Source organism: Amblyomma americanum, chromosome 9, assembly GCF_052857255.1.
Source record: "Amblyomma americanum isolate KBUSLIRL-KWMA chromosome 9, ASM5285725v1, whole genome shotgun sequence".
Classification (NCBI taxonomy): Eukaryota; Metazoa; Arthropoda; class Arachnida; order Ixodida; family Ixodidae; genus Amblyomma; species Amblyomma americanum.
The window spans coordinates 136044656-136070094 of NC_135505.1; the positions used below are offsets into that span (position 1 = coordinate 136044656).

Below are 25439 nucleotides of genomic sequence, written 5' to 3' on the forward strand. Positions count from 1 at the left end.
CTACACCACCTGAAGGTCTCTTCCACATACCTTCTCAAATGCTGAACAGTCAACAACTTGTCCTGTGAAGTCAAACACGGTCCCAGCCGAGAATACACCTGAGTACACCTGCAGAAGACAGGGCAAGTGGTCTAGAGACCCCGATCTCCAGAAGACACAATGCGTAAAAAATTAGAAAAACTAGCTTGAAATGTTCTCACCTTTTCGAGAAGTTTGCTGACATGTCCAGACGGGCCCAACCCAATGCCTCCGTTTTTCACCAGCGATGCCACACATTCGAGAACTGCTGCTGTAAGTGCAGCGGACGCCTCGCCAAGTTGGAGCAGTGAGTCCAGTATCTGTAAGTATTGTACCCACTGAAGTCAATCTCTCTCTCTCTCTTTTTTTTTACTGTGTCAATGCAACAGTTCCCAACTCGCACACTACCTTTCCTTTACCACATCCCACCTTCATCATCTCTCTCCTTGCTTTTATATGGTCGATCCCAGATATACCAAACTCAACAAGGGTTGAAAATGTAGTTCAATGTACAAAACATGGAGTGGATAAGCTAATCTGTAACCTGGAATCACAAATACAGTGCACACGCTAGTGGCGCAGTTCCTGAGGCAACATGCCATCCGCTGGTGAATTACTGGCAGCGTGGCACTCGCTGGGTGTCATGCCAGGCCTAGCTCACTTTGCACTGAAGCCGAAGTGGATGGTGCTTTCCTACTAACCACCACCTATCTTAAGAGGTCTTTCCAGCAACAGGTACACTACAGTAAAACCTCGTTAATTCGAAATCGCTTAATTCGAACTTCCGGTTAATTCGAACTGACGGCCGGGTCCCGGCAAAGCCCTGTGTATTTCAATGGGTCAAAACTCCCGATAATTCGAATATGCCGGTATCCACGTCGGTTAATTCGAACTAGGCGCCGATGGCTGGCATTGCTCCTCGCATATAGAAGTCACCTCGTAGCAAATACAATGTGCTGAAAATTAAAAAAAATGCAGAATGATGAGAAAAAAAATAAGCCAGCACGCATGAGGTGAGACGTGAATTTCAGTGCCCGAACCAGCCCTCCGGTGCATGCCGTAGCAGGTTTTCGCTGCCGGAGCGTCGAAGCATTGGCTTGTCTATTTTTGGCTGACGCGCGGTCACGCGGGTAGCCACCCTACCGCGGGCGCCGCCTATGCTCCGGCCACGGTGGCTCCGGCGCAAGCCGTTGCAGCAGGTCAACTAAAGGACTACCTTGCCGATTACTCGCTCAGCGATGTGTTCAATGCAGATGAAACCGCGCTTTATTTTAAGTTGCTGCCGAACAAGACCGTCAGTTACAAAGGCGACACGTGTTCAGGCGGGAAGAGAAGCAAGGAAAGAGTGACGGTGTTGGTGTGCGCAAACGCGACTGGCACGGAACGGTGCCGCTTGCTAGTTATAGGCAAAGCAGCGAAGCCTCGCTGCTTTAAAGGGCTAAAAACTCTCCCTGTTGATTATACTTTCAACAGAAAGTCGTGGATGACGCGAGCAATTTTCACGGATTGGCTGCGCACACTCGACAGGAAGTTCGCGGCACAGAACAGGAATGTTCTGTTGTTCGTCGACAACTGTTCAGCCCATTGCGACATCAGCGGACTGAAGGCGATCCGTCTGGCATTTCTGCCGAAAAACACTACAGCTGTGCTGCAGCCTATGGACCTTGGGGTTATTAAAAACCTCAAAACACTGTACAGGCGCCACCCCCTAGAGCGGATTCTTGTGTGTATGGACAGCGGCAAATCGTATGACGTCAATCTCCTCGGAGCCTGCCCCATGCTGGCAACATCGTGGAATGCTGTCAAGGCGGACACAGTCGCGAACTGTTATCGAAAGTGCGGCTTCATTGAAGGCCCAGAAGCCTGCAGCACGGCAGAGCTGGATGCTCAGTGTGATGACTCCGTCGCGCTGCACCCTGCCTACGCTGCTTTATCGGAGGGTGTTGACTTCCAGAGCTTCGTAGACGTTGACAGCGGCGTGGAGACATCGGGGCCGTTAAGCGATGCCGAGATTATTGAAGCGGCCTGCGGTGACCAGATGCCGCACAACTCCGGCGCGGCGAGCACAGCTGACAGCGATGACGAGTCCGACGGAGGTGACGATCCATTGCCACCCCCGAGTGCATGTGAAACAGCGACAGCACTCGATCTGGCTGCGCGCTACTTCTCCGCCGATGATAATTCGGACGCTGCGTTGGAGCTGTTGGGCAAGTTGCAGACGATGCTTGTCGAGTCACGGCAAAGAAAACGAAAACAAATGCGCATCACCGATTATTTTTCTCTTTGATATGCTTTGCCAATCTGCTGTTAATAAACATGTTTTTGAAGCATAGTGTCATATTTAATCATTAAGCTTGCTGCTTACGCGAATGCATTTTGATGTTAGCTCCAACCGCATAAACAAATTAACTTTATTTCCTTCGAAATTCGGGCTCTATGATTTTAATTCGCGCAATCGCCCGCCGCAAATGTGTAGTAGCGCGTAGTAAGAGATAACGATCTCAGATATGCCTGTTTTAGCTTCGGCCCGTGCTGCCGGGCGCGATGGCCGCTTTTTTTAGCGCCCGCTCGTTAATTCAAACTCCGCTTAATTCGAACAATTTTCCGGTCCCCCTCGAGTTCGAATTAACGAGGTTTTACTGTACAACCCAAATGATTTCTCATCAAAATTAAGCTACAGTTGACCTCCGCTGCATCTTCAGCAGCGATTTGAGTCCCGCGAGAGCCGTAGCAATCTTTTGGGTCAGCTAAGTCAGCTTCAACACGTCTAGTGCACGAAATGCCGGCTTCCCAGCATGACAGCGACGTTGCAAAGAAAATAGGCGCTCCAAACCGAAGGCTATACACAGCCACACTGCATGTTGCCCTTGGCAAGTGGTTTCACGTCTTCACAAGTGACTTGAGCTGCCAGCAGATGTCCAAGGCTGCGCTGCCGACCCGGCTCCGTGCGCGATGAGTGATTGCGGGAGCGCCGTTTGATACAACCAATGTTCCGCTGAATGGGAATTCGATAAACGCATACAACAGTGCTATACTTTTGCATGGCACTTTCAAGGGGATGTTTTCAACAATTCAATACATTCGGGTTTAATATGACCGAGATCGGCTGCGTATCGTTGTCGGAGATGAGCCCGTTGCTATATTTGGTAAGGAGTTTGATATTCCTAAACGCTGTTTTTGATATTTGCTTATATACCTATTTTTCTCTTATCTTCGCCTAAGACAAAGCCTCCTTTAATAATAAATAAAATGTAACCATGGCTCTTCACTTTGTTCTTCACATCACAACATGGAAGAATTCTGCTTTCTGTACATGACCTTCAACTTCCTGAACACCCTCAGAGGCAACACTACGGAGGCAGCTCAGTTTGACAGAGAATATAGAGAACAGTTCACATCTTTCCAAAGAACACAATTTCTTTTTTTTTTTTCAGGACGCTTTGTCTTGACCCATTCCTACAGATACAAAGATCTCTCGTCTTAAAGCTGAGACTACAAGCAAGAACAGAAAACGTTATCCTGCAAAGGTCTTCACCAGCAGTCAAACACATACCTCGCATGCTGTACTGTTCTTCCATGACAGCAGGCCTTTCCTGAACAGCACCCAGACCTTCACCACAGAGACTAGATTCTCCAGGTGCGTCGGAACAGAGTCCGTGTCAGCATTTTTGTGCTTTTCAACTGCTTCTGCTATGGCCTCCTGGGACAAGAAGAGAAAAACCAGTCGCATTCACAATTTTAATTTTTTTTTTATAAGCTGTAGGCAACAAGCAGGCGCGAATGAAAGAAACATGTCTTGGTGCCATGCCTTGGTGCCATTGGAAGCAGCCCACGTTTGTGGATCAAAGTGCGCAGCAAATCAAATATTGCAAGTTCAAGGTTATTAGCAACGAATCAAATCCATTCTCAAGTTCTCAAATTATTAGCACAAAGTTCAATTACGGCATGCAGTAGTGTTTTTTCAACGACTTTTTCAATAACAGGGTCCGCTACGATACCGCACAGCGTGCTGCCGAGATCAGTCCCTGCAGGACAAGGGTTCAGTACTGCGACGCATTTCATTTGCGTGGCAGAGTTCATGATACTCAAGACATATAGCCTTCAAGATTGGGCAACATGACAGGGATCAGCCAGGTATAGCAAACCCTGCCTTCATGCCCAATGTCTAAGGCTATCACTCCAACTCGTGCACCTCTCATCAACTTTTGTTGTTCGCTGTTGTCAAAAGCATAGTAAAAGAAAATTTTCCTGCTGATATGAAATGACGGTCATAAAATTAATATGCTGACTTCGTGTTGCTTGCCCCCCATGGCAATCAGTGCTGTGCCTTTCGATAGCTTCAACTTTAATTTCATGATGCATAGCACTGCCACTAACGTTGCACTGTTTATCATGACTATTCTGTTTGAATGAATATTGGCATGAGTAGCGAATAATTACACAGGTATTAGATTTTTATTCGATTAGGTTCTTTCATTCGATTCAGATGCTCACTGCACTATTCGTATTCAATTAGGTAGCAAAGCTACTCAATTTGTATTTGATTCCGTTTCAAAAACATCAGTGCAGCTAAGCTTACCACCTCAGCGCATTAATCAGCGAAAGATAAGTAGCCTTCTGACTTCATATGCACATCTATGTTTCGGCATGCATGTCATGGACTCCCCTTGCTCATTCCGATATCTAGAACTCAGCAAATTTAACAGCTGTGAAAAGCACCTGTCCGAAATAGTTCTCCCATGCGTGCCGCAACTTCAGCACTAGCTGCTCTCCTTAGCAGTACGCTGAGAAACTGATCGCCTCGCTAAAACAGACAGCAAAATTTGACTCAAAACACCTCGACATTTAAAAGAAGAATGGTTTCAGCAAGAAAGGGCAAATATATCATGCAATATATAATCAAACACGGATACATCAAACTCGAAGGGGGATCGCAAAGTAGTTCGATATGCCGATAATTTGGCACATAAAGAATGGCAGTAGATAAGCTTATCTGCAATGTAGAAGTAAGACTGCATTGCATCAATGCAAGTAACATGTTTCTTACAGCGATGTGCCGCCCACCAGCACGCTGGCGGTGCACCACTCACTAGGCATTGCGGAGCTTAACCAACTATGCATCTAAGCCACAGTGGATGGTTTGGTTGGAACTAACCATTGCCTACCATAAGATGTTTAATCCTGTTATCAGTACACTATAAGCAGAATAACCTCTCATCACAATTAAGGTACAGTAGGCTTCCGCAGCTAAACAGGTTACGAGAGGGCCACCGTTAAGCTTTAATTAGGTTGGCTTCACTGCACGACAGCAATGCAGCATGGAAAATGAGTACAAGAGACGAAAGGCCGCCCTCAAACACACCCGACGTTCCACCCCATCAAACAGCTTCACAGCGCTAGCGCTACCAACAGGTGCCCAAAGCCACGTAGCCTTCAGGACAAGCGTCACTTTTAGGCCGTGCAACACAACGTTCGATATGTTGGTTGTTCCGCTGAACCCAAATTCGAGAACACGAACAACAGTACTATACTTTTGCACGGAATTTTCAAAGGGTTGTTCTGACTTTGATATCAACAATAAATCAATATATCCACGCTCGAGCGTGATTATTTTTCAAGAAAAGCAGAAGAACTAAAGTTACTTACTAATAAGGGGAAAAAGACACAAAGTGGGAGCGAGTGAAAATACAGGAATTCAATTAACAATATGGACAGCATGGAGAAGATCAAAAAGAAAGAGAACGTCTACCTTGAGACAGCTCCAGACACCAGAGGAGTTTTCCGGGTGGCCGGCAAGGTGCTCGGCCAATGCCGTGAGCGTTTGCCCAAGGGCTCGGCACGAAAACTCCGCGCTACACACAGAGCCATCCAGATGCTTCAGCGCCAAGGGCAACACCTGGGAGAACAAAAAAATTTTGCGGGGCACCTAATTACCATCGGCTGCGAGAATGCAATAGCACAACAGTTTGTGAGCTGTCACGCACAACCATTAATACAATACAAGTGGAGAGGCGGATTCCCGTCTCTCCACTTTACTACTTGCAAGGTGACACTTCCCACCTTGCAGGTGGGAAAGCGCAGGACGAGGTGTGTGTGGTGACATGGGGTTCTCATGCTATCGTAATCACCTAACGAAACAGACAACTCTGCGCTGCGCCTCTATATTCCCGCTCGCCATCCACACTGCACCTCAACAAACCAACACTCCCCACGCACTATGAACCAGCACAGAAAAAGCACAGGCACTTTCTCCCTTCGCGTTTCTTTCATTAGTTTGGTTTTATGGGGTCTAACGTCCCAAAGCGACTCAGGCTATGAGGGACGGCGTCGTGGAGGGCTCCGAAAATTTTGACCACCTGGGGTTCTTTAACGTGCATTGACATTGCACAGTACACGAGCCTCTTAACACTTCGCCTCCATCAAAATGCGACAGTCGCTGTCAAACCCTCGTCTTTCAGGTCAGCAGCCGAGCACCATAACCACTGAGCCACCGCGGCGGCCGCATTTTTTCATTAGATCCTTTTACCATTTATCTCCAAGAAAAATTCACCCCAACTAACCCAGCATGCCACTTCAACGTTCACTAGCCTATGCAAACACTACTAAGCAAGTCTCAATGCTGGGCAGTTAACAGAGGACATGAGAAAATATGACATTTTTTCATAGCTGTGGCTCTCATTTCCCGTAAACTTTCGTAAATGTGTGTACAGGAAGGTGCACCCAAACATACCGTGGCCATGCAACTGTGCGTCTGCCCCTTCACACCCTTGACGGCTTCGAAGAGCAGGCGGCCGATGCCATCAGTGTTCTGAAATCAAAGACGCAGTGAGAAACAAGTAGAAGGCTGAGCAAATCGAAGATACCAGAATTGAGACAAACTTACCTGTGGACTGGTCTCAAGGTATGCCAACAGCATGGCTACAAGTTTATCCTTGTCCGCGACCTGAGCAAGGCAAAATGAGTGCAAAACTGAAGCAATGCAGAATGTTATGAGGGAGGTAAAAAAATTATAGAAAAATTGCACAAAAAAAATTCAAGGCCTCACAGAATGAATCATTACTGTAGCGGCAAATTCATTGCTTCATTTAACCCATCATCAATTTCAATTTTTATTCACCCTTGACTGCACGTGCCATAACAACGGTGCTGGGAAAGAAAGTTAGCACCAAGGATTCAGTCTACTGCTACAAAAAAAGCTAGATAATGAAAAGCCGAATAAGCCAGTATGAGCAATCGTATTAGTGCAGAAGACTGCTCCACTGAGTCAATGTACATATCAAAAATGGATAATAAAGAGTGCTCAGTTCTGCACATCGCAATATGGGCTTTAAAACGGAGACTACAAAATGTAGCAACGGTGGCCAATCAAATGCCACGCCTATTCTTGACAACGGAAAAACATGCAAAATAGGGACGACAAGCAATCTGCCAAGGAGTTATAAATGCAGCACAAAAATGCTTTCAACAAAAATTATACCCAGATATGCGGTACAAATTTATAACATGCCATGTTTTTTTTATGCGTGGCCGTCAAAAATTGTGAGAAAATCACGCTTCTGATGGCACCGGCGCATCACAAGTTGCCCGAGTTTCCAACAACGCAGCACCACCAGCTCAGTATCACCATGAAGAGTTGAGATCAGGAGACCAGAGATTCCCTTATTTGCAATGCCTCATTTCTCTCACCAAAAGCAAACACAAAGAGGCGATAAACGAAGCAAACCAAGCAACAAACTTTAAGGCTGATTTTCTCATCTTTCATTTTTCCTGCCCCAGCTCTCATTCATCCCTTCGGCAATTCATAATTGAACAATGGTAGAGTGATTCTGAGTTTTATACATCAAGTCTGAGACGTCGAAGAGTGCAATAAAGCTCTCGGTTTTTTTTATGTACGCGCACAATATTTTTGTAAAGTTATTTTTGTAAGGAATGTTTTCATGTAAATATCCACACAGGAGTTTAACTTTTATTTCCATAAGTACTAGGCACAGAAAAAAAAGAACTAATAGCTTCATTGCATGGAACAGGGCTTTGTGAACATGCTGGCATAAAAAACTTGGGCACTTTCTCCTTAAATATTTAACACCCAGGGGATCAGTATACACGAGGGGTAATTGTAATTTCTAAACAACTACACCAGCTAACTTAAAATAAAATGAAATTTTGAAATCATCATAAAAAGTTACATATCTGTGCTAAATATGGTTACATTTCATGCCTAAATAACAATAACACTTTTAATTGCTGCATCCCACCTTAATGACCTGTGGTCTCGTCTGCATGAATCAATGATTTCGACATTTTGAGTTCCGCAGCATGTTATGCTCACAATGCAAATAAACACAGAAATACGTACGTACAGCTGGCCAAATCTTTAGCTAGCGTGCTCGACGGCCGCCTTTTCTGTGCTCCTGCGTCTTATGACAAAGCAAGCTCGCTGAAAGCTTAAGATTAAGCACGGGCTTGGTAAGTCTGTGCTTAACACTGAGCTTTCAGCAACCTTGCTTCGTCCTAAGGCGCAGGACCACAGAAAAGGTCGCCATCGAGCACGCTAGCTAAAGATTTGGCCAGCTGTACCTGATAATGCTTTCGGGTGAGTGCCTTCTATTTGAAGTTACAACAGAAAACTGGTTCCTGTTTCGTACTGGAGAGATGAAAGAGCTACGTTGCACTTGCCTTGCGAAGCAGGAAGGCAAAGCTCTCGGCAGCAAAGTCCCGGACATATTTCTTCTGCTGAGACCCAAGAAGGGGAACGTACAACCTGCAGTGCACACAATGAGGTTTACATCTCAAGTGCCGCAGAAAGAAACAGCGCAGAGAAAAAGAGGCTCAGCTGTCGTCCAATGCAAACTGAATAACATCTCAAATGCTGCGAGGAGCAAGAGCATCTACAAACGAAACTCAAGTGCGACCCTTGCCACAGAACATGAAGCAACCTGCCAGAAATCAGCGAACTGAAATTTCTCAACAAGTTTGCTGTTAAGCATTTGCATATGTTTGTCAAAGGTTTCAAATTGAGAGCATTACACACGCACACCTCAATAGAACCCCGCTGTTACGTTCCCAGGTTCTGCGCTTTCTTGGCTGCTACGTTTTCGTGAGCCAGTCGCAGCCCAACTCCCAGAGAAACCCATGCAATACAAATTCGGCTGTTATGTCGCAGCTGTGGCAGCATTTCTGTATGCTATGTCGAGAATCCCGTGCTGGCCTACATTCAGTGTGCGAATGGCGACATGGGCGAGCTGGAACTCTAGACTCCATTGGCGATTGGCTACCACCGTGTTCGGTGGCTACCGGCACGCGAAACGTTGCACCCATGCCGACGCCGTGCACAGTTGCAGGAGGCATGACTCTTGTTGCGGCTGGTGATGCAGTTTCATCACCACTGCGGCGAAGAAACTATGCTGCGGAAAACGGCACACGGGCAGCACCACACGAGATGCAGTCGTGCGGGTTGGCTCCGAGGAATGTTTTTGACGTCCAGGTTTTTTGACTGTCGCCTGCAGTTAGAAATAATTCATAGGTTCCAACAGACGAAGATTGTGTAGGATTAAAGCAGCTGCCACGAAAACCGCACAGAACCACCCATGCATGCCCAAATTTCGCCCGCTTTGTGCGCCACCTCTTTGCTGCTACCTCTTTGATGCAGAGGACGCCTCTGCTGCACTGGCAGCGCTATTGCAAGAGCACATTGAAGTGGCAAGCTTTGCAGTTATACCGCTGAATGACCCGCATGTTGATGCCTTGCCGGTGTTGATTCGGTGTCCACGGAAGCAAAAGTGCAGCGTACACTGAGCACTCCTGGGGATGGTCACGTTTGATGATGGTGAAAAGTTCCTTGTATAGTGCTCAAACACAACCCCTGTCGGCATCATTCCCACGTCATTAGCGCCGGCATGCAGTACATAGGTGGTGGCAGAACGTGGCACAAAATCTAAAAGAAAACCAATGTCGATCGTCGCACCTGAGCGCGAGATAAATGCAGGCGTTCCCAGACGATGAGGGTCAAAGTGGTTGTGCACGTGCTTAATTTGGGAGTCTGCATTTATCACAGAGATTACTGCAATGCGGGGGAATTTTTAAGTTATGTTGTTCGTGTCAGTGATGGTATCAGGAGCCATTTAAATAGTATGTCAGAAATGGTTTCTTGGCAGCTGATTAATGAATGTAAATAGAAGCCACAAAAAATGAGAAAAGAAAACATAACAATGAAAATATTTAATGGACTTTTTCGAGATTTCGGACAGAGCATGTCCTTTTTTCAAGACTTGCGCGCGTGTATACGTGTGTGTGTGTATATATATATATGGCTTATGGTTTATAGGTGTTTAACATCCCAAACAGCGACTCAGGCTATGAGGGACGCTGTAGTGAAGGGCTCCGGAAATTTCAACCACCTGGGGTTCTTTAACGTGCACTGACATCGCACAGTACACGGGCCTCTAGAATTTCGCCTCAGTCGAACCGTGGCCGGGATCCTCTCTCCCTGTCTCTGTGTGTGTGTGTGTACGTGTACACACACGCACACGCGTGCACACACACACACACACACACACTATAAAAAACACTCCATATCATTCTGTCCGCATCTGTCAATATGAAACACTGCATTTCTTGCACAACATAACTGAGCCTCTCACTATCACAGACATGCTGTTAAAAAAATAATAATAATAAGTGGATTGAGTAAAGTAGAATAATGATAAGAGAATAGTGACAGTATGCCCCAGTGAAGCAACCGACTATCATGCTACAAATAAACAAAACAAGCAGCTGTAAAAGTTATATGTGATCTGGCAGATTTTAATTAATTTCAGAAGAAAAAAAAAAAGCACCATCACCAACTCCTCAAAACACACTCTGAATGCAACGAAAAGGAGAAATAATAACTATGTAGAGTGAAGCAGTGGTGGTTTGCTTTTTAACCTCGAACATAAAGACATGTAATAAATGTAAGTAAATTTAAGACAACTGATATTTATTGAAAATAACTGAGCTCACTTGAAGATGAGGTCGATGTCCTTGACCATGTATCGCCAGAGGAACTTGAACAGGTAAGAGAGGCAGACAAAGATCCGCTCCAGCGTATCAGGGTCCTGCGTGCCCAGGTGGGCACAGACGAGCCGGAACACCTCCGGGAAGCTCGGGTAGAAGTCATACTGCAGGTCCCGGGCTAGGGCAACCGTGATGCTGAAAGCACCAATGCGCACGCCTCTAATGAACAGTAAAAAATTCTCAAAATGCTTATCTTTAATCATTTTTCGCCCCAAGATCATGCACCAACCAACGCCACTTTTCACCCTGTGCCTTTTTCGGCCCGTTTTGGTCTTGTCATGAGTATTAACCAAGCGTGGGGGGACATCCAATTTTCTCAGCAACCAATGGGCTGCCAAAATAAAACCAATCTGGCCACAACGAGCTAAGCGATCAATTTCCGCTAACCATTCCCCTTGTTTCATTCGTAACACCATTTCCATTTCAATGCTCTAAGGCAATAAACACTACACATAAAAAAATGCATGGCACTGTCCTCGGTGTTCCTTAAAAGCACAGAGAAAAAGTAAGGAACATGCATAACAGCTTTATTAGTGTGATGTGAAAATTTGTTTCTGCATCTGCAAAAAAAAAAAATACAGTAAGTCTTCCAGGTCTCCAATCTCGCAACTTCTGGGCCTCTTTGCACTACAGAAACAACGAACTTAAAAGCCTTAACGGAGACATACTTTCATGTGCTAATTAGCAGTCAATGCCAAAATTACTTTCTTCTGGAAGTTTGTTATCTTGCCACTCAGATAAAAAGTTGCAATGAAATAAAACAGACCCATAGCCTAGGACCAGAGGCACAAAGTGCCAATAATATCAATGCAGACACACTGCCACTATACCAGCTTTCAAGGAAGCAGAGCCAAGGATTTCCTACAAAACATGCATCCACAATTTCGAGCAATATCTTGAAGTAGCTTAACAACTTGTCTTAATGTAATTTGATACTGTCCTGAGTTGACTAAACATTTCCAAATATATATCATATGAGCAAAAGAGTGTCCGGGCAAACGTAAACATGTTGCACACCGTGGTCTCAGGCAAAGCCATGTTACTTACTCAAGAACCGCGTCGAGGGCCTTGTTCTCAAGATTTCCCAGTTGTGTTTTAATGATGTCGAGCAAAGCATCCTGTGAGAAAAAAAAAAAATATGGTAGTTATTGCTACATTCAAAGCCAGTCCAATACACCTATAGTATGCACAATTAAACCATCGATCCCGGCTCAATGGATTAATAGCACAAATGAATTCCCTGAATGCTGTCACCCATATTGTCTCAGCAGATAACAGTAGTGGAAACAGTGATAGGGGATGGTAGCATATGCTTCTGCATTCAAAAGTGCAGACAAATTTTATTATTTATTTATTTAGAAATACTGTCAATTACTGACGGAAAAAAAAAATCTGCTATGCAACATGGAAACAGTCCTGCATTCATAAAACGATAGCTCTTCCTGGTTGCATATTCCACATTATGTCACACTGTCAATGGTTCTAGGTCACTGAGCGGAAGGTAAGTTTTGCACCTCTGATACACAAAATAAAGATGTTCTGCAAAAGGCCCAATGGTCCCAAGCACGCAAACTGGTACATTTTATAAAACAGGCACAGCAGCAAAGCTAGCACATACTGAAGAATAATAAAACTAAGTTTTTATGAACAAGTTTTTAACCACGTAATCGATAACACATCACCCTGTATAGTACATGCCAGTGAAACAAGCATGTGTGAAAAGCAGAGGACTGACCTTTCGAAGCACAATTTGGGGCAAAGTATGAACTTCTGGGCCAATGTCTTCCCTAAGTTTATCTGGAACAAAATACACAAACTCATTCACACACAAAATACCACAACTTAATGTTCTTCTCATTGACATGCACTCCTGTGACACTATGCAGAAAAACAGAACTACAAACTATGTTGCAAGAACTGGATTAGCATTTTCTTCTCATATGGTCGGTTATCTTTGCATGATTCAAGTTCAAAGGGATTATTTCTACCTTGCAGGTATACAGCACGGTTTTCACCAAAAACAGCCCAGCTTAACACCACCGCTTTTAACTCTGAAGCAATCACTGGTATGAACAATGGCATGAGCCAATCATGGCGGCTGTCGCAAGTTTCACTAGTAAGCATAATAAAACTTCACAACTCAAAGCAGAATTCAGCCCTAGTAATTAAGAGAGCATAGCAGTCACAAAGCACACAGCAGCAAGTCCAAATAATAACAACAATAACAATCCAAATGAAATATTGGACAACTTAATGACCTCAACAAAGCGCAGGCCCATTTCAAACATTTCAATGGTCTTGAACTTCAACTCTTTGTCAAAGGGCAACTTAAACAATTTATCTAGTAAAACAATTTCAAGGTGCGCTATAGCAGAGATGAAGATTAAGTTAGAAGAAAAATCGAACTTAGCTACAGCTAAAGAAGATGTTAACCCTAGAACTCTCAACGACTAGCTGCTGTTCAACTGGACAGGTAGAGGCCTCTCAGGCAGAGGGCTCATTAAAAACAGAAAAATCTGCTTGCCAAAATCTTCGGTGCAGTTCAGTTCAGACCATTTGTTGAGAGCTTCCTCAACGAAGGTCTCACTCTCGAAAGGAGTGGCTCGCCTGTGGGGACCCACACGGTGGATGACATCGATGTTGATGTTGGAGAGCCGCTCGGAGAATGACTGGAACTGAAAAAGCAGAAACAAGATGGAAACACGAATTACGTGATATCCACTAAGCTTCAATGGCAGGATTTAATGGCATGAAGTGGCGAAGGATTTAATGGCGAAGAGAGCTAACACTAAAATAGACATTAAATATGACAATTCACACAAGTTAGTGTGTTATATGATAACAAGGAATGATGGGAGAGTTTATCTTGCACTGCGACTAAAAGGCGCAGAAGCAGGAAGAACAAAGGCAGAAATATAAACAAATGCCCTTTATGAGAGCCGGCAGAACGGTGTAATGTTTGATCGATTATTTCGGGTCACCTGAGCATTCAATGCCATGGTTCTGTCTCCAATTGGAAACCCAGACTCGAAAATGACAACAAATAACTAAAAACAAACTGTACGGGTGCGCAAAATAAGAAAACCTGCGTGAGAGGTGGGTAAGCACGCCATTGGTTTCTTTGCCCGAAAAAGAATATTTTCTTTAGTGTTTAAATAAGCGCGCACAACTTGGTCCTGTAACAGTGACCCCCTGTCTTACATTTTTACTTTTGTTTTCTCGGTTCCATAATTGTTTGAACACGGCTCTCGGTAATATGAAGGACACCTTTACGAGTAAACCATCAGCTTGAAGTCAGCGCTGTTAGGTTTAGTTTTATGAGGTTTAACGTCCCAAAGCAACTCATGCTATGAGGAACACCACAGTGGAGGGCGCTGTATAACTTCGACTGCCTGACCCAGTAAAAAAAAAAAACATTGGAACCAATTGGCTTCAGTTAGTTCCAAATGGACTTAGCTCAACACAGTGATCCAAATGGTTGATCAGTTGGATTATACTATTACTTTTGAAAATTCCAGCTGGGAGAGCTAACACCAACTGGAATCTTGGAACCAATTGGAATTTCCAAAACCAGTTCAATAATCACAATTGGTTCTTGAGATTCCAATTGGACATTCCAGTTGGTTACAGAAGTTTCAGGTGGGCGGCATCGCAGTGAAAAAAAAATTGGGTGCCAATCAAAAAATTCACAATTGTGTGCTTTCAAGCAATTGGAAGCTCCCACTGAATTGTCCACACGGAATGCCTTGAGCATTGAAAACAATTCGATGTTCCAATTGGTGCCAAATTCACAGCCGCATATTGCTGTTTATTCACACAGAACAACAAACTTATGTTTTTGTTAAAAAGATATGAGAAACTTTTATCTGCCGAATTGTTTTCATCATTTCCACCATCACCGCGGGCTTGAATAAATGAAATAACTGAGCTCAACAGACAAGCTGCACTGGCTCCCCCAGGAAGGTTCCATTAATGGAGTATATAAGTGAAAACAGAACTGTGTTCTGCAGATATATAATGAGCATATATTTCTTCTATGTGATGCCTTTATGGTGGTTTGTTTGGCTTCACTTCCCTTACAATGTGCAATTCTCATAATTTCAATTTCCTTGTACAAATAATGTTGGCACCAGGCAGAATGTTCCCCTGCAGTCCTGAGAGAAAATCCAATTGGTGTCGGAAAACCAAACTGGTCCCAATTGGTTCCAATTAGCCGCAAGATCGACCTACAGGCGACAGCACCGTCGCTTCGCTATAGTGGACCGATGATCGGCAACCGGCGGCACTCGCCGAAACATCCACATCGGCGGTTCATTTCCTAGTTCATTAATTGTTTTCTAGTGAAGAAAACATGCACCCTACAAAGGATGAGCTGTGTACTGCTTAAAATGTTCCAATTTCGCACCAAAAAGCGCAGAATCAGGAAATGCTACATGAAAGAAGCGCAGATTGTAGGAAAACAGGAGGCTGGCATGCAGCCACATAACCCGTTTTCTGATTTGCTCGTGTGGTTTTGCGTGTGTTTGCCTTGTACCGCAGAGTTGAGTTGAGTTGAGTTGAGGTGTTGAATGCTACAGGTGGGGTTAGCCTTGCTTTCTCTGCCGGCAATTGCTCCACCACAGCGTCCCTTCGATATTAACAATGCCGCATCTACCCCGCTAAGCGCACAGGCTCTTATAATAGCACACATTCTCTCCCGCAGTCACCATCTATGCACACAATCAACCCACACAGTTCACATCACAGTCCACTCCAGAAATCACTATCTATGCACACATTCAGTCACAGTAGAACATAGGCCATTGTGGTGCCACACTCCATACACCCATTCACTCACAGTATAAAGTAGTCCACTCCGGAAGACCCCATCTACGCACACATTCAATCACAGTAGGCCATAGTCCGTTCCTGCTGTCACCATTTAGAAACAAGATCCGTGTCCTGCAGAAATGTTAAAAGAAGGCGTGCAGCCTCCCTTCTGCATGCCTGGTTTCCACTCGGGTAGACAATGTCCTGAACTGTACTGTGACGGGTTCCTGTCTTCTTGAAGGAAGCGAACATCACATGCCTTTCCGCGTTGTACTCTGGGCAGTACATAATATAATGTTCGATATCCCCGCACACACCACATAAAGAGCAGAGCGGAGACGATGCTATGCCGGTCTTATGCATCCATGCAGGAGTGCGAGCAGAGGCCGTGCCTTGTACCGCACTCACTGGCCTGATATTTGCATTGTGTCAAACTTGCCTAATGGCAGTTTTGTTTTCGTTCGCCTTATCACCAGTGTGCACACCACTGCCAGTCTCCTCAGAAACGGCATACAGGCAAATTTAGTGTCACTTCTAGCGAGTGCATTTCGTCTAGTGAAGTGCAGCGCCACGATACTACACTGGGAAGAAAATTCCCATTCGGAATGCACTTTTTTCTAGCTACATACTGTGCATGCACTTTCCCTCCTCCTTTATTTTTTATAAAGCGAAGCCAAAGCGCCTGTCTTCCACGACAGGCGTTTCCTTGAGCAAGACACAATGATCTGCGGGTGGATATAATAGCTGCCTTCCTAGCATCTTCTAAACCCACTAAGATGCGCACATACTTTCCACACTGACCTGCTTCAAGAAAGGAGTCACGGTCTGGTCTGCTACAGTCCTTGAGTCGAGGATTAAACAGAGGGTGCACAGCGTACTGCCGGGCAGGCATGTCACAGATGGTTTGGTTTGGTTTATGGGGGTTTAACGTCCCAAAGCGACTAAGGCTATGAGAGACGCCGTAGTGAAGGGCTCCAGAAATTTCGACCACCTGGGGTTCTTTAACGTGCACTGACATCGCACAGTACACGGGCCCCTAGAATTTCGCCTCCATCGAAATTCGACCGCCGCGGCCAGGATCGAACCCGCGTCTTTCGGGCTGGCAGCCGAGCGCCGTAACCACTCAGCCACCGCGGCGGCTGCATGTCACAGATGATGAACACACATCTACTCTGGCTAGTTGACGCCGGCACTGCCCCAAACTATTCTTAACTTAAAAATAAGATCACCCCTGCATTGTAAAAGAGTTTTCACCGCATAGGAAGGCTGACTGTCCACGCGTACAGTGCAAAGAGTGCTTCATCCGAGCGAAGTGAGTTCCTCAAGCTGGCTATACTGTACACGCAAAAAATTGGGAGCTTCTGTATTTGTTTTTTTTTTTACACTGAAGTGCAAGCTACAAATTAGTCACTGCTAAGACAGTGCAAATGACTGCACACGAGCGAGGTTAGGTTTGCGCGAACAGTTTTGAATGAATTAAGATTTCTTTAGCACTTCAATTATTGGACAGTGTTCTTCAGTCTTAGGAAAAACGCAATTTTAGGGAACTTGCAAAACAAGGACTGGAAATAAATCGTTATTATTGCACTCTTCCAAAAGAAACAGATTGTCCTCACATTCCACGACTTTCAAGACCTAGATTACTTCTTGCGAAGCAGACACCGCTATGAAAGGAGGGTAGCGAAATAGTTAAGCGCATATTATTTTCAGTGCTATTATACTCCGCTCCACAAACAGACGTATCATTATGTTCTTCGCATTATTCTCTAACTTTTCGTTTGTCAGAAACAATTGGTTCGCGTGGGTGAGAGCACTGGCACTTAACAGGATAGCAACGTTACTAGGCTGACAGTGGCATGCAATTATATTGTTTGACCATGTATTTACGGTGACATTTAAGTGCAGGGCGTGATGTTAATACTGAAACGTACCGCGGTTCTCTGAGGCAAACTTTCCTCCCAGCAGATGCGCGGTAGCCTTCAAGTTTAGCAGCAAAAATGAATATGTAAACACCTTTTCGCCCCCATCGATTTGAAATGCGGCCGGGATCGAACCCGCGTCTTTTCAAGTGAACAGCCGAGCACCATAGCCACTGAGCCACAGACGCGGCAAGTGTTGTCTTTAGAGGAGCTTCCAGACCAATCAAATAAAAAAAAAAGCTCAGACCCCTGGGATACTTTCAGCACCACCTCTTACACTAATTACGCGTATCCCATCACGTCGCCGACTTGTGGTGTCGAGGTTTGAATTTGGGTCGCATGACAGCTGTGCGTGCAGCTTGCCGCGCAAGCGCTTTTTGTGAACGACTTTCAGTCGCAAGGAAATGAGGGCTACCGTGACTCAGTAAACATACAAAGCCACTGAACGCGGCATGTTTCGAAATTTGCAAGGCAACAGTCGTTCACTGATGTGTCCAGCACAACTTGGAACGCGCAAATGAAGGAACGTAAATATAAGCGTTTTCTTGAACAATATCTAATCGACAGGCCAAGACTAAAGGTTTTCCTTACCCGAAAAGTGTTCTCTGCCTTGTGTTTTAATGGCTTGTTCTTCATTGTAGCGCTTTCAGGTAAAGTAAGCCGCTTGATTACATCGCACGTGTACTTGACAAGAAAGCCGCCATAATGCTTTCTACCGCTCGGATTGGATTAAAGCGGATTGCTTGGAAAGTTGCCATGCGTACGCGATGCCTCTTGCTCAATAAACGAGCCCTTGCATTGAAGTTAATAATAATTGGTTTTGGGGGAAAGGAAATGGCGCAGTACCTGTCTCATATATCGTTGGACACATGAACCGCGCCGTAAGGGAAGGGATAAAGGAGGGAGTGAAAAAAGAAAGGAAGAAAGAGGTGCCATAGTGGAGGGCTCCGGAATAATTTCGACCACCTGGGGATCTTTAACGTGCACTGACATCGCACAGCACACGGGCGCCTTAGCGTTTTGCCGCCATAAAAACGCAGCCGCCGCGGTCGGGTTCGAACCCGGGAACTCCGGATCAGTAGCCGAGCGCCTTAACCACTGAGCCACCGCGGCGGGTGGCGAAGCTTAAGCGTCCTCCAATTTTTATTGCTTATCACGATAATTAACTTTGACGTACAAAACACCACGTCAGGCCGGAGTGAACCACACGGTAGACTTACATTCGCCGAAAATACAAGTATGAAATCGCGGCACCCGCAAAGGTTATCTTGAGGCAGTTCGATATGCTGTATACACTGCTTGCAGGACTTTCAGATTAGTATAACGTAGCTGCGTTTTTATGGAGGAAAAACACTAAGGCGCCCGTGTGCTGTGCGATGTCAGTGCACGTTAAAGATCCCCAGGTGGTCGAAATTATTCTGGAGCACTCCACTACGGCACCTATTCTTCCTTTCTTCTTTCACTCCCTCCTATATCCCTTCCCTTACGGCGCGGTTCAGGTGTCCAAAGATATATGAGACAGATACTGCGCCATTTCCTTTCCCCAAAAACCAATTATTATTATTTATTATAACGTAGCTAAACTTCGTAGACATCCAGAATTGTAGCTTGTTCTGGATGCTGCGGAATCTCGCCGAGTCATGTCACGAAAGTCAGCTCCGCAGAGCTGGAAGACTGATCCACGACTGTATTTATAGTCCCTCCAGCAGTTTCAAACACAGCTTACTCCAGTCTTCTCCGCATCCAGTTCTCTGCATGCACTGCACGCTACTGGATATCTATCGCCTATCGGAGCAGATTCCCAAGCCAACAAAAAAGCTTTGCTTGACTGTCAGTCAAAGTGTCGTGTATAAATTTCTCTCCTCCCAAGAGGGACAGCAAACTAGGCTAGCCGTGCAATGCGAATAGAGTTTAAAAGATCATAAGTCATCCGACATCGCAGTGAGCAAACTGCTGGTTTCAATCTATCGTCTGCGATGCACATGCATCATAAGCTGAAGCAGAATAAGACACTGCAGTGTTGCAACTGAACATAAATCTTTGAGCAGATGGTTCATTAACTCTATACTATTAGTTGATTCCCATAGCAGAAGGCTCACTAGCATTAAAATTATGGCTACGTCGCGTCCCGTCATGAAAGTATCGCGAAAGCGAAATTGCGGCATCCAAGCATAAGCGCTAACTATATACGTCAATATCGCTATATAAATACGTCGATCAATAATACATAATATCGCGATGCAAAAAGAAATTATTTTGAATGCTTTAGAAAAAAAACAGATCTGTTTAGATGTATTTTATAGATTTTTCTAAGGCGTTCGACCCCCTAAATCACCAGCGTTTATTAGGAAAATTGGAAATTCTAGGCATCCGTGGCACTCCTCTGTCTCTTATAGTCATATTTGCAGCATCGTCTTCAATGTGTAATGATAAGAAAGCAGACCTCATCTTTCTTGACTGCTAAAATCGGTGTTCCACAGGGTAGCATTTTAGGTCCGCTATTGTTTCTTTTGTATATAAATGACATCACGAACATCGACAACATACCGGAGTACATAATATACGCAGACGATATACAACTATGCTTTTTAAAGGCGACACTCCCGACTCAATAATTCCTGTTGTAAACAGTACTCTGGACAAACTAAGGGCTTGGAGTGAACAAAGTTCTCTAATCATCAATACACAAAAACAAAACCAGTCATATTCCACCCCAGGCAGCGTGTAATTCTTCAAAACCTTGAATTATGCATGGGGTACTCCATTACAACGTTTCACATTCTGTTAAAGCACTAGGAGCTATTTTTCACGAAAATTTGAGTTGGAACGCTCAGATTGACAACGTTCTATCTAAACTTTCAAAATGCACGGGTCTTCTTGCAAAATATCGCTCCTGTTTACCAGTGCCAATCAAACTCATAGTGCACAGTGCACTGTTTTTGCCCTATCTCAGTTATTGTTTTTTTGGTCTTGGGCAGTACCATGGAGATAAATGTTCAAAAACTTTTCGACTGCAAAAGAAAGCAGTTCGTTTTGTTGCAAATGAAGAATACCGAGCTCACACAGATGAGTTGTTTACCCGCCTCAATATCATACAAATTTTGAAACTCTACGAATACTACTTAGCCAAGCTTAGGGTATAAAAAGTCTCTTCACCATACCAGGATAGTTTTCTAGATATGTGCGCGCTAAAACCAAATGATCCGACATATACTCTTCGAAATCCTGAGTTTTGGTGGATCCCCTTCCACGCACTGCATATGGTCATCAAATGCGCCATAACTTTCCAGTACTGCTAAATAAACTTATCTTGAAGAACGTCTGTATTGACACCTGCAGTCCGAAAGACATCCGTGACATGTGTTTACGATTGTAATGTCATTTATGTTGTTTGTGCCTGAGACTGCTTTTTAATCACTTGATGCACTTCTTTTTGTAGTATATTTTGAGAACTGTGACCGCCTTGCTTGACATGTTTCTTGATTTATTGTATGTACATCTCAAGTGCCAAAATGTTTCGAGTTTTATTTCGCACGCAACTCTTTGCCGTGCTCTATTTTTTTCTTTGTACACGTGTCCCCACACGCTGCAAGCCATGTACACGGGAGGTTCAGGCTGTTTCAAGTGGAAGTTATTTCAACTTTTTGCCTGCACCAACCCTCATCATTTTGTGATGAAAATAAAACGATTGATTGATTGATTGACTGATTGATTGATTGATTGATTGATTGATTGATTGATTGATTGATTGATTGATTGATTCGAAAAAGCGAACGCTACTAAGCGTCACACAGTGGGAACGCGACGTGTGGGAACAGCCCAAACCCCGCGTCTCTGTCCTCCAACGCACTTCGCTGGAACATGGGCGCTCAGTCCTGGGAACCGCTGCGGGTCGCGCCCCACCGCCAACCAGCGATGCTGGTCCTAGCTGGGGCGCACCAGTGGCGTAGTTCCAGGAGCCTCCGGTGGAGCCAGGGCTAAAGGCTCTGAAGGGACTCGGTGGACGCATGAGGTGGATCCCGTACTGTACTTCGCTTGAGGCTGCTGCTGACCCATAACCTCCTTGGAGGTGGTCAGTGACGCGGGTTCGTCTACACACCTCGACTGTGGGGCCCAGGACCGGGGTTCAGGCCCAGGTGCGGACATCTCTGGAAGAGTGATCCATGACTGTTTCTGGAGGTGTCCAGCGCCTTCCTGGCCAGCAGTAGAACAGCCGCGGCGGAGTCCAGTACACTTAAGACAGGGCTCCACTGTAGATGAACGCAACCTTGGAATGGCTGACGATGGCCCCCAGCGAACGAATCCGAGAAGTCCGGGTCCGCCGAGTTAGGAGGTGTGTCAAAGGCAGGAGGGCGGACAAGCGTAGCTCCGCGGGCCGCACCGTGAAAGCCACGTCACCAGCGCTGCTTTCGTCGTCACCTTGGGTTCTTCTTCTGTGCTGCCAGTCTGTCTGTCTGTCTGTTGTTGCAAGGAAGAAAGAAAACTAAAGTGCACAGGCCTGCCCACTGGCTCAAGCCGAGCCACAATCGCTACCACGTGCTGATAGTAGGAGAGTTCAAAGATGGGATAGAAAAACAGGACAGAAAAGACGCGCAATATAAAGACCCAGGCCGATCCCGGAGGCAGTGCCGTGCTGCCAGAGAGAGAGATGTTGCCAGGAAGAAAGAAAAGGAAAGTGCACAGGCCTGCTCACTGGCTCAAGCCGAGCCACAATCGCTGCCACTTGCAGATAGAAGGAGGGTTGAAAGATGGGATAGAAAGACAGGATAGTAAAGACGCGCTAAAGACAATATGCGCCAGCCGTTCTTGCGCGCCTTTTATACCCTTAGCGCCGCTTCGTCCTTTTGTCACTAAAACACTACCCTCTTCTGGCCGAGTTTACATTAATAAATTGATGCGCAGGAAGCAACCAAAAGTCCGTTTACTTTTGGTGAAGTGTAGCACACGCCAAAGTGGTTTCTTTTTTAATGCTGGAATGGATTCCAGAGTTTGCGCGGCAGGTCTTCGTGAACCAATTTTGGCGTCCGCATGCTCAGACCGCTTCAATAATAACAAAGCTCAGCCCCGCCTTTATAAGCGTGTACTTTACACATGACTAGGTATAGATACAGTGCACACAGCTTCGCGGCACATGTTTTAATCGTTTTAACCGCGGAAGCTTGAAAGAAGTAGTAGTAGACGAAGCAGAAGGTAGCCTCGATAAAATACAGGGGCTTTCATTTGAAATTAGTGGGAATTCGTTTCAGCGAAGTTGCATCCAGGGGTTTCCGACTGTCCCTGGAGTATTTTTTGGGCTCTGATGCCCGTTATTTGACTGATATCCGAGTTAAATGCCACCCCCGCAGACGAATTCCTTCGGGCCGTAGAACTGCCCTGCGTTGCCGTGGCTCATTAAATGATCGTTAGCCACCGAAAGATAAAAAAGGCGTGAACGCTGGTGTGCTCAACATGAGCGCTTTTAGTTATAGACAAACTCAACATGTGTAACAGTCGTCGGGTCGCGCACGATAGCTTCCACTGTACAGCAAGAACCAACGAGGCTCTTCCAACACAGCCCCATATTGCTCGCTGGGCAGCTGACGCTCTCCCCATTCCAGGTGCGCGGCGCACAGCAACAGCGCAGTGAATAATAAGTAAATCCCCAGGGAGCTCTTAGTATAGTGATGCACAAAGCAATCCAGCAAGCAATATGGCGATGCAGGTTGCAGCACTGCTATCGCACGTTAAAAGCAACCTTGTTATGAATGTGCAGCATATGGATTGACGAATAGCTCTCAAGTAATGAGGAATCTAGAACTATTTTGGTGTGACTACAGATAAGGCAGCACACTGTCGAGGGCTTCCATATGAGTCTTTCAAGGTCAACGCCCACCTGTGCTTCGGTCCCGCGGACGGGAGTCGAACGCAGGTATTTTTGCTCACGAAGTTCTACACTCCGGCAATAGTGACACCGATACCGTAACACAGGACGGCGTCCTTCATACGCGTATAGGATCGATGGAGGATGTCTGCCATACAAGGCAGCGTTCCTCGTAGGGCCGTTTTCAAAGCTGCCAGGAAAGCTTTGAAAAGGTTTTAAAAGCTTTATTTCGTATTTCTCAATAACGTTCCATGATACTCTTGTTTGAGCACGCTAAATTTAAATGGCGAACAAGCATTTGTGCCACGTAAGTGAAAAGCAGCTCCCTCGATCGGAGGGGTTTATCTGCAGCGCACGGCGATTACGACAGATAATTGCTGAAGAATGTGGGTCTATACGAAAATAAATACTACAGGCACACGCAGAAAAACGTTTGGTGGAGCCGTTGAGGGAATATACTCCCAATAATTGTCCTCAAAGTCCCTGTATTCAATTGAGCCTATCTTCTTCTTCCTCTGCCACTACTTCTTCCGAGCCACCCTTGATGACGTGGACAAACTACTGTACACCGCCCCGTACGCAAGGCCATGTCTACCGTTGTGCTTGAATACAAAGACGCTACTGCTGCTCGTTATTATTCAAACGATTTGTGCACTGCGGACGCCAGATTGGGTCTGCTAAAACCAGACGCGGAAGCCCTAGACCACACCTCGGCATTAAGAAAAACGGACACAATTTTCGTGTACAATATTTCTGTAAAAGTAAACGAAAGTTGCAAAATTCTTCACTTTTTAATTAATTCGGGACGTCCGGCATGAACAAAACAAAAAATTCAAATAAGCTCGAGAAGAGAACGAAGTGGCGCTGAGGGTATAAAAGGCGCGCCGGAACGCCGGGCCGATCAGAACCAGATGATAGAGATGGCGACGGTAGCTCTGCTCTCTCGGACCTCGTTGAGCGTCCACTTCTGCGAGCGGCAGCGCCGATGGCTCTCGGCGGCCCAACCGGGATTCCAGTTCGGTCCTCAGCCCCGCTGCTCACCAGGCCTCCGGCGACACACTCCGCCAAGTTGGCCGCCGGCCTGCCGTTACCAGCACCTGGCGACAGGAACACCTGCGGATACTGGCTTCGTGGACGCTGGCCTCAGCCCTGTGCCGAACCCCATCCAGCTTTTCCACTTGCATCAATCTCAAGAGCAGTGCCGGGCGAGTCTCATGGCGGGCGGCGTCTTGCCCTTGGCTCGGAATAAGGCACTGGCTGCGTTCCGTGCCGCCTCCAGGGGCCCCTCTGGAGGAGCGTCTCGAGATCGACGCTTCCAGCTGGGCCGCAGCAACACCGCTAGGAGCCCCCACCATCCAGGCGCGATGGTTGACCCGCGCCACCGACCTCCTCAAGGCGGCTGTGAGCCAGCAGCTGTTCTGGGAGAGGTTTAGCTCCTAGCAGGACTCCTCCCCGGCATCGACGCGCCCACCAACTTGCCTTCGACGCCCACCAACTTGCCTTCGAGATCTCCCTCCCCGGCTGGTTTCGGAGCCTTGGAGCAGCGGTGCTGGTTGGTGGCCGTGATTGAGCAGACCCGTAGCCTTGGACAGCCGTGGGGCGCGACCTGCAGAATTTTTTTGCGCGGTCATGTATTTCAGGCTGCCCAGCAAGACTACGGCATGGAGGAGAAAGTTGAGGCGTCCATGCTCCAACGACGTGCGTTTTAGGACAGACGCGCGTGTGTTTGAACGGTTGCGACGCGTCGCCTCGTTGCCCGAACGTGCGACGCGTTGCGA

General features: G+C 46.0%; 1 protein-coding gene across 2 annotated transcripts in view; it reads right to left on the bottom strand.

The window, feature by feature from the left end:
* LOC144104483 (small subunit processome component 20 homolog) overlaps window positions 1-18508 on the bottom strand; it is an 85536-nt gene extending 67028 nt beyond the window's left edge. For both annotated transcript variants that reach the window (XM_077637525.1, XM_077637526.1), the window contains exons 1-12: window positions 18393-18508; window positions 13598-13748; window positions 12809-12870; window positions 12121-12191; window positions 11020-11208; window positions 8695-8779; window positions 6902-6961; window positions 6749-6826; window positions 5768-5914; window positions 3572-3718; window positions 201-338; window positions 31-108 (exon numbers count right to left, since the gene is read on the bottom strand). In XM_077637525.1, coding sequence (XP_077493651.1) covers window positions 31-108; window positions 201-338; window positions 3572-3718; window positions 5768-5914; window positions 6749-6826; window positions 6902-6961; window positions 8695-8779; window positions 11020-11208; window positions 12121-12191; window positions 12809-12870; window positions 13598-13748; window positions 18393-18437 — 1251 coding nt within the window. In that variant the 5' untranslated portion in view covers window positions 18438-18508. The remainder of the gene's footprint in view (window positions 1-30; window positions 109-200; window positions 339-3571; window positions 3719-5767; window positions 5915-6748; window positions 6827-6901; window positions 6962-8694; window positions 8780-11019; window positions 11209-12120; window positions 12192-12808; window positions 12871-13597; window positions 13749-18392) is intronic.
* Window positions 18509-25439: the final 6931 nt, after the last annotated feature.